Source organism: Ananas comosus, linkage group 1, assembly GCF_001540865.1.
Source record: "Ananas comosus cultivar F153 linkage group 1, ASM154086v1, whole genome shotgun sequence".
Taxonomy (NCBI): Eukaryota; Viridiplantae; Streptophyta; class Magnoliopsida; order Poales; family Bromeliaceae; genus Ananas; species Ananas comosus.
In genome coordinates this window covers 12,332,520-12,351,463 of record NC_033621.1, presented here as the reverse complement: position 1 = coordinate 12,351,463, position 18,944 = coordinate 12,332,520, and the positions used below count along the sequence as shown (strand labels likewise).

Genomic DNA, 18,944 nt, shown 5'->3' with positions numbered 1-18,944 from the left:
ATTATGCGTCAAACATGATCAAATTTTAAGTCCACACTGCTTTAAAATTCGCGCATTGATCTAATCTTCAAAATTCAAACATATTCAACTCCACCATCCTAAATTCCATTACGTGTAGGACTCGCACAGGCCACAGAGTCGCTTTATCCATCCGTTCAGAGGCTTAATCTACTACTTACACAAAAAAAAAAAAAAGGAAAAAAAAAAACTGGAACACTCTTATGTAGAATCCCTTACGGTGTGTTTGGTTTTACGTAAAATTGTAAAAAAAATTTCGATAGAAAAAACAATTTTAGAGAAAATTAAATTTTATGCTCTCTAGTTTTTAATTTGTAAAAAGAAAAAAAAATGTAATTTTACAATGAAACAAACATATTCTTAGTTTCACTCCCTTTACAACAATTCATATATATATATATAATAAAAATCATGCCTTCATATCCAAATACTAATTTTTTATCCAAAAATTAAATATAAAATAAAAATCATGCCTTTATACTTAAACGCTAATTTTTTATTCTCCGAAGAATAGTTATTCTCGATTATCTAAAATAATCTGGTATAACTATCCACACTAACACTTTTATTTTTTACCTATAACTATCCACTATTTTTCTTATTCAATGTTATCTATCCAAACACTATATTTCTTATCCCAGAAACAATCCAATTTTCATCATAATATCACGAACCAAACGCTAATAGAGGGACCAAATCATCATAATATCACGATAGTCCCAAATTCATTTATTTCACTCTATCAAAGTATATAAATTATAAATAAATAAACAAATAAAAACGAAAAAAAGGAACGGCGACGACGAGGACGACGACGTAATAATCGACTCCTCCCCCTCCCCCTTCTCCGGCGCCGCGATCTACGCCTCCGCCGCCGCCGCCGAGGAGGAGGAGGAGGAGGAGGAGGGTGGGGCGCAGTAGAAGCCGCAGCCGCATCGGGGGCTCTCCTCGAAGTTGGAGACGGGGAAGGAGGCGGAGAGGGGGCCGACGTAGAAGTCGAGGTCGGCGTCGCTGCGCACGACCTCGCCGATCCCGAACCAGACGAGCAGAACCCTAACGCTCACCCCGCTCAGCTCCCGCAGCGACCCCGACGCCACCCTCCCCGCGATCCGCTCCTNCCACCTTGAACTCGCACTCCCCGCTCAGGTACACCTCGAACGCCCCGTCCTCGCCCAGAGTGTAGCCCCGCACCCCCTCGGGGAGGATCCCCCTGGGGAAGTTGAATCGCTCCAGCATCTCGTACGCGCTCGGGGCCTCCGATCCGAGTGCGCGGGCCACGATGGCGATGATGGCGAGGATTGAGACGAGCGATTTGGGGATCGCCATTGTTAGGGCTACGCCTAGGGTTAGGGTTGGGGTTAAAAGATGGGATTTTTGGGGTGACAAAACAAAGGAAATCGCGGAGAAATGGGGAACAAAAAAGATTTTCTTTTTTCTAAAAAAAGATATTTTAATCTTATTTTTATATTTTTTATTGGACTAAAAATGAATTTGTGGGAAAAGAAGAGCGGTTTTAATGGAGATAGGGGATCCAAATATAGGGGAATGAGGAGAGAGAGAGAATTTAGAGAGAGAAAATTCTGTGAAAATTGTTTGCGTGGAATGAGTTCACCACGTCATCCGTAGACCGCAAATTTGATTTTTATCAATTATTACTGGAATAAATATGTTCAAATTACTGTTAGATGCACTAAACATGTCAAGTTGATATAAAAATTACTACATTAGATGTGCTTTTAAGGCTTCCCATTTTTCATAAATATAACAATTTTGAGACACCTACTATTAATTATCATATTTTTTGTATAAAAAATTAAAATTATTTATACATTAAATTTTATTTTATTTTAGAATAGTGTGACGTGAGGCTGTAAACGAGTTAAACACGAGCGAGTTGAGAAACTGGCTTGTGTTCGTTCATTTGTTAGATGAGTCGAAAATAAGCTGACTCATTAAAATATCGAACTGAAAAATTTAACTTGTGTTCGGCTTGTTTAATAACGAACCAAACACGAACTGACTCATGAATTATAAGTTAGTACGTCGGTCCAACTGGAAGGCGAAAAGTCGGAAAAAAAAATTAGAATTTTAATCTAATGAAATAGAACACGAGCGAATTGATCCGAGCTCGTATTCGACTCGTCTATTAAATGAGCGATTGATTTTGAGCTCATTTCGAGCCGAATGCAAACCCTGGCATTGCGGTAGAGATGGAAATAACGGTAATGAGAGAGAGAGGATTTAGTGTTCTATGGATGACGTGGTGGACCCGGTGCACTAAAATTTTTCAAAAATAGTACAGTGTGTAGTACATTTATCTACCACTGTACGTTGACAACGCATAATGTATCTATGCGTGTGTTGTGCGACATCTAGCACTCAATGACAATGAGGTGGGTTAACACTTCAACACCTACTTCACATGATTGCTCATAAATATATATATATTTAAAAATCAGGTGAATTTAATTTTGGTCCCCAAACAATTTTAATCTTTAATTTTGTTATTATTTAGGTTTAAACTTTAATAAGGCACTGTTTGGATACTTGAAAATATTATTGTAATGTAATTATATGTTACGATATATGCTTAATTATAACAATAAGCAAATTTAGAGCATAGGCTTGCTCTTTTTCTACTGTTATAATAATTCACGGTACTTTTAAAATATTTTTACTCTTTTTTGGTACTCTAAAAAAAAAATCTAAATACACTTTTGTAAATATGAACACTGTTTTTGATATTACAATATTTCAATACTATAAAATTATAGAATTTTCGAACATGTCATAATGTGTGGTTTAGACTGATTACTCACTAAACCCCAATTAATACTTCTTAAAGATATAAAGATACAATAGTTATTAATTTATTTCATGTTAATAATGTGGCGGTTTTTTTAGTTGTCAATAGTTTGTGTAAACGTGTTCAGAGTTTGGTGTTAAATTAAAAGCCAATGATCTTATTCAGCTAAAATTTTTTGGTTTGTTTAATTAGTTTTTTTTTATTTAATTTGATTTGATTTATATTTCTGTCGAAGCTTAAAAATAATTGTTTTGTGTTATAACGGACCTTTAAATTAAATATTGTTCTCATATATTATAAGTATTATCATACATAATATGAAAGTTTTTAACCGGTTTAGCAGTTAATGCACCATATAAATTTGCCAATTATTAAAAAAAAAAAAAAATTCTTTGTAGAATGATAATAATTCCAAAACTCGTGATTCATGTTTATGATGAATAATAAATTATAGTATGTTCTTCATTTCCATGCACATGCCCCTCCGTATTGAATGTGTCAGAGCTTGTTTCACTTGGCTTATAAACACCTTTTCCATTCCCAAAAGCAACGTTTAGCATTTCAAAAGCAACATCTTATATGATGTGCATTCAAGTGAGAAACTGTAGTGATTAATTAGCTGTCCTAAAGCAAAATAAGAAAAAAGAAATAAAATAAAGGAAAAACTTCAAATACCACATGTGGTTGGCACTTTTTCAATTTAGTAACATGTGGTTTAAAGTGTATCAAGTTAGTACCATATAGTTTCGCACTTTCTCATTTTAGTATTCTGTGATTTTAAATGTATCAAATTAGTATCATGTGGTTTTATTTTTGTATCAAGTTAGTACCCTGTGGTTTTAATTTTTTCTTTTTATTATCCATTTCGGAGTATATAATTTAACGAAATATTAAACCACATGGTACTAAAGTGAGAAAGTGCGAAACCATAGGATACTAACTTGATACACTTGAAACCACGAGGTACTAAAGTGAGAAAGTACGAAATCATAGGGTACTAACTTGATAACTTTATACCATAGGATACTAAAGTGAGAAAGTACGAAGCCATATGGAGGTATTTGAAGTTTCCCCTAGAATAAAAGTATAGTAGCCGACTCTATGTGGCTATATACATGGGCTACCAAAAATGCTCCATATATTGTTTGTTGATATATTGGTATACACGATATGTTTAGTTATCGATTAATTTATGCATGTACTCTAAAATGCCTTATAAATTTGTCAATATATCAACAACATATTAATGAGACCCAAAGTATTTCCAAAGTAGAAAATATAGTTCAAAATTTTTAATTTTTCTCGTTAATGCAATAAAAAATTGTTAGAGATTGAAATTGCCCCCAAAAAATTATTAATGCTTCTTCATACAACTCAAGAGTTACGATTTAAACATGTAAACTTATTAGCATAGAATAGAGTTCTTGAAACTGAAACTTGTATCTGTTTTTATTTACACTCTTCACCAAAGATTTAAGTGTCGCGGCACAATACAGCATGAAGCATTCAATGACCGTTCCGATACGTGCCAATTATAAAAATACTTATACGCCAATACTCTGTGACATCATTGTTTTTTTTTTTTTTGCACCAATATATTTAAATTGCTTATCATATACTTTTCTCAAATCTTTTCCACCAACTTGCATAAAAAAAAAAGGCACTAAAATCAAAATTTTAATGCATATATTCATTCATCACGAGGAATATTAGCAATATTTACAGTCCATAGAAGAGAAATTTGGTCCAAAAGTACAAAAATACAAAAAGCTGGACTAAAGCTGCAGAATCAGAATTGTTAAGGGTTGTGTTTGCCAAAAAATCCCCCAGGTTGGACCACCAAACAAAACCAATATCCCTTCCTTTACAAATGCTAACACTAGCACTTTACATAAGATCAGAATAGAGCCTACAGAATATGGTTAGATAGTAACATATAGTTCGGGATTTACACATTACTATATATATAGATTTATATCCCTAGTCGACGATCTTTATAGTAAGTCGAAGCGCATCTCGCAGCAAAATGGAGTTCTCTGGGGATTGGCCTGTTCGCCAAACTTTGAAATTACTGTCGAAGAAACCGCCTTCTTTCCACTCCCTTAGCATGGCCATTGAAAATGGTCCTTGTCCTTTTCCTTGCGGGTCAATGTAGTGCCACACAGTGTCGCTCTCGCAGATCACTTGATTGGATATCACCTTGAAGGTTGTGGAGGGCTTGCTTTTCTCCAAGGTAATCAAGCTGTCATCATCTTCGGCTAGGTCGACAGCTAGCGCTTTTCTTGCCTTGTTACGCTTTGGGTTTTCTTTGCTTCCTGCGATTTCGATCACTTTATGGCGATCGTCGCAATTCTCATTGCATAAGCTCGAATTACGTGGGTTGGTTTCTGCAGCAGAACATCAAAGGATCACAGCATTGTGGAATATTTAACATGAATATGGTGTTAACAGGGGTAGCAGTAATAATATAAATTACAAGTAGAATAGACTGGACAGTAGGGGGGGAAAAACAAACAAACCTTCAGGTCCTTCTGCTGCTGCATTTTCGCCGGAGTCAGCTCTTTTCACTGCTGCACAGGTGCAAAAGTTAAACACAGGCATGATGTTTCTTCATTTCAAAGAGGAGAATTTTCGCTTGAAGATGAATTTAATGCCCTACTCCCCCTAGACAGGGCATATAAATTTTTTGTTGATGGTGGTAAAATTATCTATTTACTCCACAATACAATCAAAATCTACTAAAATTTGATTTCTAGAAAGTAGAAAGCAGTACAGGTTATCGACAAGAGGTACTTATTAGCGCCAATTCCGTAAATACGACATCAGAGCCTAAATCGGCCTTTCTGATAGCTTACCCCACAATTTATCTTATCAGGATAAACCAAATCAAACTTGTTAGGAGAACAATGGGATATTAGTTAAGGGTAAAGTCATCTCCACTTGTTCAGCCATCAAAAGCTGACTTGCTTCAGAATTATCATACAGCAAAAACTAATTGTAAATTGCAAATTACAGGGGGAGGAGAAGAAAATGTTTAGATTGATGGACCTGAAACTTTTTGCGGAGAGTTCACATTGGTGACATTTCCATCTGCAACCATTTAAACAAGTATTTAGCAAAAATTTACCGTATATGAGTTCTATATAATGCCAAGCTGCTAATATTCAATGAATATCAGGTATTGCTGCACAGCAATGTGTTTCTAGAAGTTGGGTTACTATAAAGAAGCATAAGTTACGAAAGTAAGCAGAAACAATTAAACAATGCAAGGAGCAGTAGCAGATTCGGATATTTCAAGTGAAAAGAGTGTCTCCTGAGAAGTGTAAAGAATGAATTGGTATTAGAAATGATTTTACATTCCAAAGCAATAAATTCGTGAATCCTGAAGAAAATGGCTTGGAGACAAAAAAAAAAGAAAAGAAAAGAAGCAACTATGTCTTTATTCCTACACTATCTCACCAATTATGTCATCCAAAAGTTCATTTATCGAAGTTACTACCATAGCTACATTAGAAGTATAAACTCTCCTGATTCCAAACTATATTTAGTCAATATGGTTTCTTTTTAAAAGAAATTGGATCAGTTCTACCTGTTCATAACAAATGTAATTTCCTGATAACTATGACACACTAAACTGTTCAGCAATCTCATTACATGCGTTATGGAGCAATTATCAATCAGCAATATATGTGCATAATCAAAAAGAATACATTGAGATTAAACAATAGTAACATTGAAAGAGTGAGGTGAACAGTTTAGTTTCTTCATGATCTTCAGATGAGCAGGTTGTGTCTCTAATTTCTCCTTCTATGTCTGCAATTACTTTTGGTATCTCTTTAAGAAGTCGCTGTCTTTCTTCTGGTGTCCGAAGTAGCTCTCTTTTATCAATGCATTCATACAGCTTAAAATCCAACACAGGTTAAGGAAATATATTGCCTATATTACCTCACAATTTATGACAGGTTTACGATTACAAGATTCAAAAAATAGAAAATCCCATCGCCCCCCCCGNAAAAAAAAGTTCCAATACTCATTTTCCTGAAATTAAAGGATATTCTCTGCGCCAACCCTTCTCATTTGCTTGATCTATCAACCTTTGCAATCTCACAAGTTCTCTATCAATCCACTGAAAAGGAATAAACTTGGTTAGCCTCCAGCAAGAAAATAAATTTCAGAACAATTGCTTTATTTGAAACCATGTTAAATAAAAAAAATACTTACATGACTTATAATATCCGCATGTACACTTTTCGCCTTTTCCTCAAGCTGTCCCTGTTGAAAGGAGGATGGCTCAGAATATTATTATACTTATGTGATGAAAGTTATACAAGAATTGCTAATAGCCGACAACTTCTGCATTAGATATCGCAGCAAGGAAACTGATATCAACAGTGATGTAAAATTAGAGAGTATAACAGCATATCTCTCAATAAAAAAAAGAGTATAACAGCATTCTTTATACAATTTGTACTTTGTATGGTAGCATTTGATTGATGCAAGGATCATGGCTTGCTTTCTTCTCTGTTTTTAAGATTCTTTGATGCTAGACAGCAAGTTATTTCCCAACTATTTGGTTTAATCCAATGTATTGCAATCTAAATTAAAGGTACTCCAAAATTCTCCTCCAATTTTAAACCACCTTAAAGAGACAGACGTATATAATCATGATACATGCTGGAGAAATTAGAAGTCATGCTGAAGTGTTTGCTGATTAACAAGTCTAAAAGTGGAAACCATATGCACTAATGCAGGTCCCACAAGAACATGTCTGTATTGCAAGAATATAGTGTTCTCTGCAGAGAAACTTACAACAGTAGGCCTTTCCAAAAGACCTTCCTTCACCAACTGGCGGAGATCTTCACATTCTTCCTGTTAACAAGAACATAAAATGAGTTCATTTCACCATATTGGCAATCTCAAAAAGGAAATTATGGTGTTCTGTGCAGAATAGGAAACAAAAAAAAAGGAACATCTTCCGAAACCTCGTTCTACGAACAAATAAAAGAGGCTAAAAAAAAGTACCTACCAAACCCATGCCATACATCTAAAATCTACACAGATCTCAAGGAAAAATATTTTACTAAAAAAAAGAGTCTGAATTTATGAATTTGATGGAAGCAAATTATTATTTGTTGGCTACTCTTATTATGTTTCCAAATTACATAAAAGTGTAGTAGGTAGATGACCATATGCAATAAATACCTCCTCAAAGTCATCATCCGACAGCATAGAAATTTGAACGTCTTTTACCATGTTGGAAATACACAGTACGACATCTGTTTTCAACTCCCCTATCTTATAAGTCTCAGTAACCTTCTTAATACCTGTTATGATAATGAAACAATGCCTGAAGAGAATCAAAAGAGGATACTAACATGAAGTGGTCTTATAAAAGAAGAATCTCATTCAAACAAGAAAAGGTATTGGTGAACTTCGTGTATTAAACACTTACCATTAACCTGCCCAAGCTGGTATACTTTTTGCGGCATGTTGTAAAAATCTTTAGGATCTCTCTTAACCCTGACAAAGCAGCCAACAACTTTTTGCTCGAAGTTTTCAGGGTACTTCAGAAGGTCAATGACTAAAGACCTTTTCAAATAGACTAACTTAATATTTTCTTCTATAATTGAAGCAGAGGAACTTTTCATTGACCCCAAAAACTTTTCCCTGTAATAATTTGAATTGGATTTCTTAACCTTGAATTCAGAACTGATGTTCCTCTTCTTCTCCCGTAAAACCATGTTATCTTCTTCTTCTGAACTGAGTGAAATTTCATCATCTGAATCACCATTAGCAGCAAAGTGGCTTTCCAGCAAGCTGTAGATTTTATGAAGCTTCAGTTTTTTCCTCCTAAATAGGGAAAGAAGCCTCTCATCACATATAACGTTCTTTTTCTTCTTATTAGTATGCAAAAGATTGTTCGATTGGATGTAATCCTTTACAATTTCAGACGCGTCCAATTGCGTTATAGGTTCTTTTGTATCCTTACCGATAGATGAAAGAAATCCTATTAGCTCTTCCGAACCCCACCCAACATAGGTTTTCTTCTTGGACTTGCATCTTTTAATAGGTGCTTTTACTTTCCTCCGCTTTTTCCTTTTCAGATTTGCAAGAAAGGACGTCTCATCATCAGAATTATCTTGCAAGTCATCATCCTCATACGTTTGCTGCTCTACAGAACACCTATCTGAATCTGATTCACTTGTATAGCTTTTACCTCCTTTGAGAAGAGCATTGGCCACTTGAAGATCAGTCAATGATAAATGTTCCTTATCTTTTACTATAGCCCAGTAGTCCTTAAACAGAAACTCATAAGTTTCTGAATCTTTGAAATCAACTTTACCCTGAAAAGGACAAAACTAAGAGCAATCACAACATATGGAGAAAAGCAAATCGTGAATTTTGAAAATTAAAAGAATATCCTGATGATTTGAAAAGTTATCTCCTTTACTGAATCGCAACAAACACCTAACCTTTACGTCTTGTACAGTCAATCTACTAACTTTATGATGCAAAAGAGACGTGTAATATACATGTAGTCAGTCTACTTATGCCAATAACATCCGCAGATTAAATATGAAGCCAAAGTACAATGCAGCATGGCCAGACTAGCAAAATTAATGTATTGGTCAGAATTGTCAATCCAAAGAATTTCAAAGTACAATACAACATTGTTGGGCCTCACAAAATAAATAGATGGATATGCATTACTGAAGTCTTTGATTAGCAAAAAATCATGCATAATTCATTGACAATTGATAGAAGCCATCAACATAATAATAGAAATCAAGGAAGAAAATGAAAGTTATAAGAAGGATTCTTTGATACAGTACCCCATCAGAATCAACATCAACATTTTTCTCTATCAAGATTGTCAGCCTTAAACAATTATTACAGAAGCCCTTTGTCTTTTTCTTAGCTTGCACAAACTCAACTTCTCTGATGCATTTGCGGCACACAGAGCTCGGACAACAGAAACATTGCACAAACGAACTCCTTTTGCAGATAAAACACGAGTGCCAACCTGTCAATAACCTTATCAAGTTGAATATACTAAATATGCAAATATATCAACTTAAATGACTGGAAAAAAGGAATCATGAATCAAAATGAAGTCCACAGGTTAAAGGATCCAAAGCAACATACAACCAAATGAGATATATGATACTGAAATCATTTTAGATGAAGCAAATGTTGTCAAACTCTGAACAGTAAAATCCTTCACTAACATAAGTAATGGAAAATTGTCTGAGTCGATGCAAGGCAGATAAATCTGTAGAAAGCACTAATATAGAGGCTGCAACATGGTTGAACCGTGCATCTAAACTTGTTATTTGCATTGAGCATAATGACTTTAACATTTTAGAAGTTAAAATTGGGTTAGAGTTGAGAAATTTCAACATGACCAAATCTGATATAATCAAAACTCATATTGACCCACCAAAATATATATGATTCTGATTTAATGTTGGATCTAATTCACCTAATTGACCTGATGTATAACATCATTTATTCCATGTACAATCTATTAGTATAAAGGTAATAGATGTATAGATGAATATCTAACTTAATCAACCAACCCAAGTCTTATTGACCAAGTTAACCCAATCAAGGAATTCAGACATTTGGGGTGGGTCATGATTCAAGAATGTGCATAGCAAGACCAGAGTGAGTCGTTGAAATCATGTGCTTGTGCATATCCAAGTTGAGGAAATATATATCAGTTCATTTACTGCAGTAATATGCATATGATAAAAATATATACAAGTCCTTAGTGCTTACCACAGTTCCATTGTTCATCTGTTTCAAGGAAAGAAGATTCCTTTCCCACACATTGAGGATGGTAAGCTTTCAGACAGCTCCTGGAGAATGAAATTTTTTTTTAATTATATTACAAATAAAAAAATACGTTATTCAAGTCGTAATTAGACGATACCATAGAAGATCATGGTATGCTCAGATAACAGATGAATCACAAATAATCACATACTTCATATTCTGAAGAACTTCCCCACATCAATCCCACACATTAGGTATCAAAAGCAATCACAAACCACATATTCGAACTAACTTTGCTACACATTATACATCCCATATCATTCTTTTTACTGAAGAAGCAACTCAATTTGTTAGGTGAACCTCTTAGGCATCTTTATAATTTTTTCTTTTTCCTTTTTTTTTTCTCACATGTCAGGCATCTTGGAAATAACTCAGTACTGAGTTACTAAGTAGGAAAAGCTATTCAGAACACAAGGTTGTTCCACGAAGTATGATACCCAGCAGTAGTTCTAACTGTCCTAAATACTGCCATATGTGCAAAAAAAAAAAAAAAAAAAAAAGCTGCGCATTCCTGTTAACATGATAATCGTATTCAACTACTCATAGAAATACTTACCACATTTAACTACTCATAGGAATGCTTATGAGGAACATAGAAAAATCTAAATGCTGGCGAATGATACACCGCATTTCCATCTTCAGAAGCTTAGTTTACTAAGTTCTTTTTGAGTAAAATTATTTCGCTACAAACTTTTTATCGAGATGCTTATTTTGCAAAAAGGCCAATAGCAGGGTATTCAGTAATGAGAAAATCAGTAACTTATTCTGCAGCGAGCAGCGGAAAGCGATTCTGAGCTTCTAATTCTGCCGCAAAAGAAACTTTACACAATATCTCAATATACCGCAGTTAGTGCTTCTCTTAAAAGCACTACTCAGACAATGCTTCATTAAACCCTACTGCGAGCCAAAAAAATGCCCAAAAGCATCAAATCAATCGCGTTTGGGGCACACATTCACAAACTTAGGATTAAGAATTCTCCAATACAACATTCACACCAGGAACAAAGAATCATATATGTATAAACATATAATAATCTTTTCTAATCCAATGAACTATATACTGATCTTTTTGAAGTAAAAAAAAAAAAAACAAAAGAAAGCAAAGCAAATTCGAACTCACTTGAAGTCGCAGACACGGAGATGGCCCCCATCCTTGCAAGCGAAGCAGTAATCCTCCGCAATCTCCTCCTTGTTCCTCTTCACCCTCCCCATCTCCCGCCGCTCCCCCTCTCCTCCAAAAGCTCACCACCTCAAAACCCTACTAAAACCCACGCATCTCCGCCTCACCTGCGCACTCCCATTCGATCAAATGCCTCAACCGGTGGATCAAATCGACCGCGGATTCGAAGAAATCGCACGAGAAACGCGGCGATCGATCACCTCGATCGATCGATCGATCAATCGATTTGGGGAAGGAGAGAGCGATCGAAGTGCGGTGGTTAGAAGCGCTTCCCCAACCATCACCACGCCTCGCGCTATTTGGAAGGAAATAATAATATAGCTCCACTAAACGCTATTATATAGGTCGAGTAATTAGTGCATGCACCCGGTGCACCGTACACCTAATTTTTTTTAAAAAAAATGCATTATAAATAAAGGATTTACATATTTTTACTTAACAACTCTATATCTTTTTATAGAAGTTTTAATTTTGCTACCCTATAATTGTTTATATTTATTTATTTTCTAGTAAATATTATCTTTTACAGATCACAGAATAATAAAATACAGCATATTATTAACCTACAAAATAATTTTATAAAATATAATATTTTATACTACTAGGCTGGTATTAAGTATTAACAATAAAATAAAAATAAAATGGAAGAGGTATCCCAAATTTTCAACATCTTTTTTTTTTTCTAAATTTTCAACTTTCTTTTTTGAAAGTAAAAATTTACAGGTCTATAAATATAATGTATTGATCATGTAGGTGCACTAGATGTACGGATAGACCCGGTGCAGGGAATTCGGGGCGGGGAGAAGGGTAGGAGCAGGAGATGCCCCGTATGTTATGGTCCGGATTGAGTCGCATGCGGACAGGTGCGATCGAACCGTTCATCACGGCGGAACCGATCTCCGTCGAGGGACGAGATTTCTGGAGGGCTGGTCGGACGGTCGATTTTCTTCCACGTCAGCACATCCGCATGCGCCCGGCTCTGGAGATGGAGAACAGGTTGGGCGAAAATGCGTGGAGACCCCTCAACAAAATTACGTTTCGAAATGTAGAGCTGTCGATTAATTTTCTGTTTAATTGCCCAGTTTTTTCAATTTTCAATTAACTTTGATTAATTAAATTAAAGATCTTCTTAAATTTAAAAATTTTACTGAGGAAATAGAGGAGCAAGTGGAAAAAAAAAAAGATCTTTTCCATTCATACATATGTTGAAACAAAGAAATCCAATACCACCAGTTTTGGATGGTGACTCATATTTCACTTCTGATAAAGAAGAGCAAAATAATACGAAAAAAACATGATAATATCCAACAATATAATCATCATAGAAAATCAGAGCATCACAAGTCACAACAGAAACATGTCTCTTTGACACCAATTCTTGTCGAGAATTCGCGATATTGTCGAGAATTCGCGATATTCACTCCGATACTCGACTTAACGGAAAAGCACTACTTTAATTCACATCATCAAAGATTCCAAATACCTTTTGAGAGAAAATGCATCAAACATATATAGTATGATCCTTTCTGAAATACATACAAATTTCAAATGAAGGAGATTTACAACGTAGTATCCGCTTCATTGGTTACGCAATCTAGAAGCTTATAGTTCATAAGAGCTGCAAAAGAAAGAGAGAACAAACAAAAAAAAAAGAAGCAGCAATGGTGGCCTATAAGTAGAGACTTTGTATTGTAGAGACATGGGGACGAGAGAGATTTATGTAACTTGGAACTCCATTGGATTATCCATCCTAATCCGATTGTTGGTCGAAGATATATATAAATATATACACCGCTCTTCCATCCACCCTCTATCTAATCTCATAGTTTTAATCGAACCATCCAATTTGTGAAAGGAAAAGGGATGAGACTCATTGATTGGCAGTGACTAAACACAACAAGACAGGATCAACGGCCGATGGAAAAGCAGCGCACAGATGTACGGATGTACACACTCTTCATTGGAACCCCACCACGGGCCACGGGGTCACTCCACTAGCAGGAAGAGGAGCTCGGATGAGAGGAACACGCCTCACCATAGAGAAGGCTTCATTGAGACGGGCGACGCGAGCCTTGAACTGCGACGCCTTCTGCAAAATGTGACACAGTAGAGAAGGGGTTAATTAAAGAATCAAACCGATGAACTACATTTACAAGCAGTTATTTGCTCCTCTCCGGAGTAATCCACCATAAACAGTAAATAGGAAAATTACAAGATTAAGCTTTTAACAACATAGAGTAGCACCTCATATAGATATGGACATATTGTATAAAGGAAATTAGTACTAAAAAATCTTCCAGCAAAATCCATACACATTTAATTCATCTATTAGCGAGGAATCGATGAATATTTTACCTTGAAAATTGACTTGTCGCATGAGAAAGTCAGAGGAAATATGCAAACAATAAAATGGATTAAAGAATCACAAGACGCAGGACACTAGTATGATAGTTAAGCGACAAATAAGTTAAGCAACAGGAAAGAAATAGTTATAAACTCATCGAAAATACTGTATGTTGCTAAGCAAATACCTTCGACAAATAAAAGAGGCACTCCTGGGGGACCTACAATACTAGGTATGTCTCTGGAGTTATAAAAGTTCAACACATTCATGTACAGCAATAGAAAAACCATGTGCAGCGATAAAAAAAACACTGTAATAATTCCATTTCTTAGTAACATAATTAAAATAGCATTTACTGAATTCCATACCACAGCTCCAAAAGATGAGCCTAGATCATACAATCTCACCTCAATCATAATACTAACAAAACGGTGCCGACTCCACAACTCTTTACTTCCCACATTAAGTAGACATAATTTATAATGAAATTTTGTAGTTGGAACTGCTGATTCCTAATTGTTAGATCAATTTAATAGGGAGTTTGCAGTGTATGAATCATCGAACCATATTGTTTAAAGAAGCTAAAAGAAGAATCTATTTATAACATAGTCCTTACCCATCTCCAACATTAGTCATTAGTCATAATAAATGGCGATAATTACCACAAAAGATCGATCTAATAGGGAAACAATCCCACTCACGTGCATGGTAGAGATTAGGTGAGACATGTTGCGTGCGCCGATGAGACATAAAACAGTGAATGTGCAAAATTGAAGCAATGAACTCGGGAACTGAGGGATCTAATAGGAAATAGTCTAAATGGCAATTACTATTAACCAAAGCCGAAACCAAAACACCACACCTTTTCATCGAGACTGATTTTGAGCTGTGGAATGCTCCTCTTCATCTGCTTCATCTTATACAACCTCCTCCCCAGCACTGCAAACCCTAGTATCACCGCGGCCGCTGGGATCGACCACGCGGGTCTCATCCTAAAAACACAGAACTTTAACAACTCCAAGGGCACCTTCCACCAAACCATCCCTCCCTCCTCCCGCTTCGCAACCGAACCGATCTTTTTGCTACCCATTTCGTCGAACACCTTGCGTGCAACCTCATCTCGTCCAATTTCCTTACCAACTTCAACGTCAACAGCTTTCTCTTCAACATCGAACTCGTCCAAAAACGAAAGCTCTCGCCTTTCGCTACTCGGCGGCGATCTGAGCTCGTCGGACGACTCGTCCGACCAAAACGCGCCCGGGTTCTTCTGCGGGAACGATATACGGGAAAAACCCGATTTGCCTTTGCGATGGTCCGATTCGGGGTCGACCCAGCTAGGGTTATCCGAGTCGCAGAGCCCCAGTTCTTCTTCCTCCTCGCGATTCTTCGCCATGGCAGAGCCGGACCTCGCAGGGTACTTGTCCTCGGAGCCGAGGGCGAAGTAATCGGGCTTGATCGCGCCGCCCTCGTCGGAATCGGCCTCGATCGCCTCGCCAAGCGCGGCGGGGCTCACTGGGGCGGCGTCGGGGCCATGGAGGAGCTCCCAATCCGGGAAATCGATGGATTCCTCCATGTTTAGGGTAAGGATGAGGAGAGAAACGGATCGAAACCAGGAAGATTCGGAGAACCCTAAGAGAGAGAGAGTGTTTGGGACGAAGAGGATTAGAGGAACGAGAGAGGCGGAGAGTATACGATGATATAATATCGGGGAGTTATCGTGAGTACATAGCAAATTAATTTATCGTTGTAGGGTGGAGAAATATGGATGGACCGTGTTCATCCGTATAACTCGTGCACCCGCCCCTGTCAACCTTTCATTTCGTCACGAGTCCTAATCTCAACCGTTCGATAGTTTCAGCCATTTAAATGTTTCAAGGTGGTGCACAAGTAATGTTGGTGAACCGGGTGCAAGAAATAACTTCCGAGAGGAACGGTTGACAAATCGAATTTTGCCGTTGATTGGAGAAATTATTATCTCGAGAAAAAAAGGTTTAAATGTCAGAGATTTAATTATATTTATTTAGATAAATAATTTAATTGATTATATGAATCGACTATTGACACTATTAAAAAAAATTTAATTTTAAAATAATTTTTATGGAATATTCAAGTAGTCCAAAATTAATAATTTTTAATGGCTAAAAAAATAAGATAAATTTTAAATCATTTGATCACGACTAAATAATAACGTAAAATTATAAAATTTAATTTTTATAAAGATGCGGTATCAATCAATCGTTAATTTAATAACGTGACGCTCCAACATTCTAGAAGGTTTTAACTCTCTAAACATTTTGGACCTAGTCACCATCCAAAATACTTAAATCGGTTTAGTTTTAGCCCTATCATATTTTATATATAGAATTATCTGAGATCTCATATTTTTCTTCCTTTAAGCCCTGAAGTCCTCGTTAGGCTCAGACTCATAAATATCAGGTGATGTGAGACTCATCTCGCTAGTCTAAACCGACTTTATAGTGAGTTACGCTCCACGCATAACAGTCAACAGTATAAGAGTCTCTCTCTCCCTGCTGTATAATTCTAATTCAGTCGAGACGCATCTCACACTTTCGATTGGTAATTAACTCCGATACCAATTGTGACGCCCCAACTTTTCAGGAGATCACCCATACTAGAACTACTTCTGTCCTAACACGCTAAATTTTCTTAACCTCTTGTGCCAAACCACCACAAAAAATATTTAAGACGGGTTAAAAATTTAAAATCTATTATATCTCATATACAGTACTATCTGAGGTCTCACAAATAATCTCATCAATTATATAATATAAAGATAAAGGAGAATGTTTACTTTTAAAATTATCACAATTTTACTCTCTATATATACATTATAATCTTTCTTTCTTATTCAATAAAATTAGATGTCTATATATGGTTAATTCAAGCTTTTAAACACTGCTATTAGCTCTATCATTATTCACCAGTAACATAATTTTACATTTAATATAAGAAGAATAAGTGGATTTTATTTGAACATTGTTAACATGTATAAACATCCAACAAACTATGTATAAGTATTTTATTTTAGCATAGCTAACACATGTATCTATGCAAATACCTCTTAACAAAGTACCATTCAAATTAAATGAGTCTCACAGTGAATAGGAGTTTAGAAAATATATGTCACTATCAATGTAGCATACATGGCTGTGCATTTCATTTTTTAATAATACCTACAAAATATCTATAGAAGGAATCCAAGCAAATTATAAATTTGTACAATCGAATAATAAGTACAAAATAAACATAAGTGGACCTGAGGGCGAAATGGAGACAAATTATGACCGAATAAAATCAGTTGATTGTTATTTTATTTTTTATTTCTATAGCAAATTAGGGTGAGAGTGAGTTTTGGACCGATTAAATTATTCGAATCGCGACTGATTTAAAGAAGAAAAATATTTCTCGTCTCCCGTTTTATTTTTTCTATTAGAATAGGACGGATTCTAAACAAATTATTTATTTTTAATTTTTATTATAATATATAAATTTTGGGAGATAAATTCGTGATAAAATAAGGATATATTATCTTCAATTTATCAGCTCGTAGAAAGAAAAAGATCGCAGAGCATAAAAGCGAGGAACGCACTTTACAAGGTACACAGCAATCCACGTAGGCTTCTTTATAAAAACCATTTCTAAGTTTTGAAAAGAAAAATTCTTTATTATAAAATAATATTATAATAATAATTTATAAATTTAGAAAAAATTTTAAGTTCCAGTATTTAAAAAAAATAACAAGATAAGTGAGTAAATGCGGAGTATTTTAAAAATTAGAGTGAGAATTTTACAACTATTTGCAAGGTGTACAAGTAATATTACTTTCTTTTAAAAAAAAATATGTTATTATATTTGTGTGCAATATGACAGTTTTTTATTAAATGTTACTGTTTTTATTATTTATTATTTATTATTTGGAATAATTGTGGGGAAAGTTTTTTTTTCTGAATTATAGCAAATAAAAGAAAAAATCAGTTGTATATTTTTTACAGTTCTGTGTACTAAACTTTTATACACATGAGAAGATCTCGTGATTAAAGACGAGATCAACGACGACCGTTAGATTAGTTGGACCATCTTTAACACAAGTGAAAAAGGATTTGGTGGTTGGTATCCGAAATCCTAAATTCGAATTCTAGTTGATTTACATTTCCATTTAAGTTTATTTTTAAATGAAATAAACGAAACAGATAGCATCTAAATATCTCTCAAAAAAAAGATAAAAAGCAAATCGAAATCGTGTAATTGCTTAACAAACTAATAATATAGAAAATGACAAAAATCTAATCATGATAATCTTAGCCTTGCCTAAAAATAATATCACACCCATTGTCAAAACCATCATTAAACATTCAAGTCAAATTCCACTCACAAGTTAATGGCATTAGTAAGGAAAAGGAAAAGAGGAGCAACTTTTCCATACCTAACTAACGACCCACAAATAATTCCCATATATATCCAAACCATTTGAAATATTATTATTTTTTTAATGTACATTTTGATAAAGATCTTTACACAAAGCATGAGATACTCTTATTATACTCTTATCTCTATGTGCTTTGCCCCAAAATTGAGCCCATAGTATTTTCCATTACTTAACCTCACAAGAATCCTTTTGTTGGAGACTACATCACATGTAGTAATAATTAGCAAAAAAGCAACCCAATGAGAAGTAATGTATGAAAACCATGTGAGCATGTAAGTAGGAAAGGAGAGGAAACCATCAAAGAAGGGAT

General features: G+C 35.2%; 2 protein-coding genes and 1 pseudogene across 5 annotated transcripts; all 3 read right to left on the bottom strand.

Moving 5' to 3' along the window:
- LOC109707641 lies at positions 617-1,791 on the bottom strand (annotated as a pseudogene).
- LOC109715770 (uncharacterized protein At5g08430-like) lies at positions 4,489-12,138 on the bottom strand. Of its 4 annotated transcripts, none has more exons than XM_020240927.1 (12): positions 11,784-12,138; positions 10,607-10,686; positions 9,658-9,848; positions 8,277-9,168; positions 8,027-8,148; positions 7,634-7,693; positions 7,046-7,096; positions 6,880-6,950; positions 6,580-6,726; positions 5,873-5,916; positions 5,344-5,394; positions 4,489-5,211 (listed from the first exon to the last, which is right to left on the bottom strand). In XM_020240927.1, exons 1-12 carry the CDS (start codon positions 11,873-11,875, stop codon positions 4,805-4,807), a joined length of 2,208 nt encoding a protein of 735 aa, XP_020096516.1. In that variant the 5' UTR covers positions 11,876-12,138; the 3' UTR covers positions 4,489-4,804. The 4 variants fall into 4 exon arrangements, with proteins under 4 accessions (XP_020096516.1, XP_020096533.1, XP_020096541.1 ...); XM_020240944.1 differs by having other exon boundaries at positions 5,873-5,914; positions 6,584-6,726; XM_020240952.1 differs by having other exon boundaries at positions 5,344-5,391; positions 5,873-5,914; positions 6,584-6,726.
- On the bottom strand, positions 13,307-15,884 carry LOC109718334. The gene is made up of 2 exons (XM_020244519.1): positions 15,050-15,884; positions 13,307-13,932 (listed from the first exon to the last, which is right to left on the bottom strand). Exons 1-2 carry the CDS (start codon positions 15,758-15,760, stop codon positions 13,801-13,803), a joined length of 843 nt encoding a protein of 280 aa, XP_020100108.1. The 5' UTR covers positions 15,761-15,884; the 3' UTR covers positions 13,307-13,800.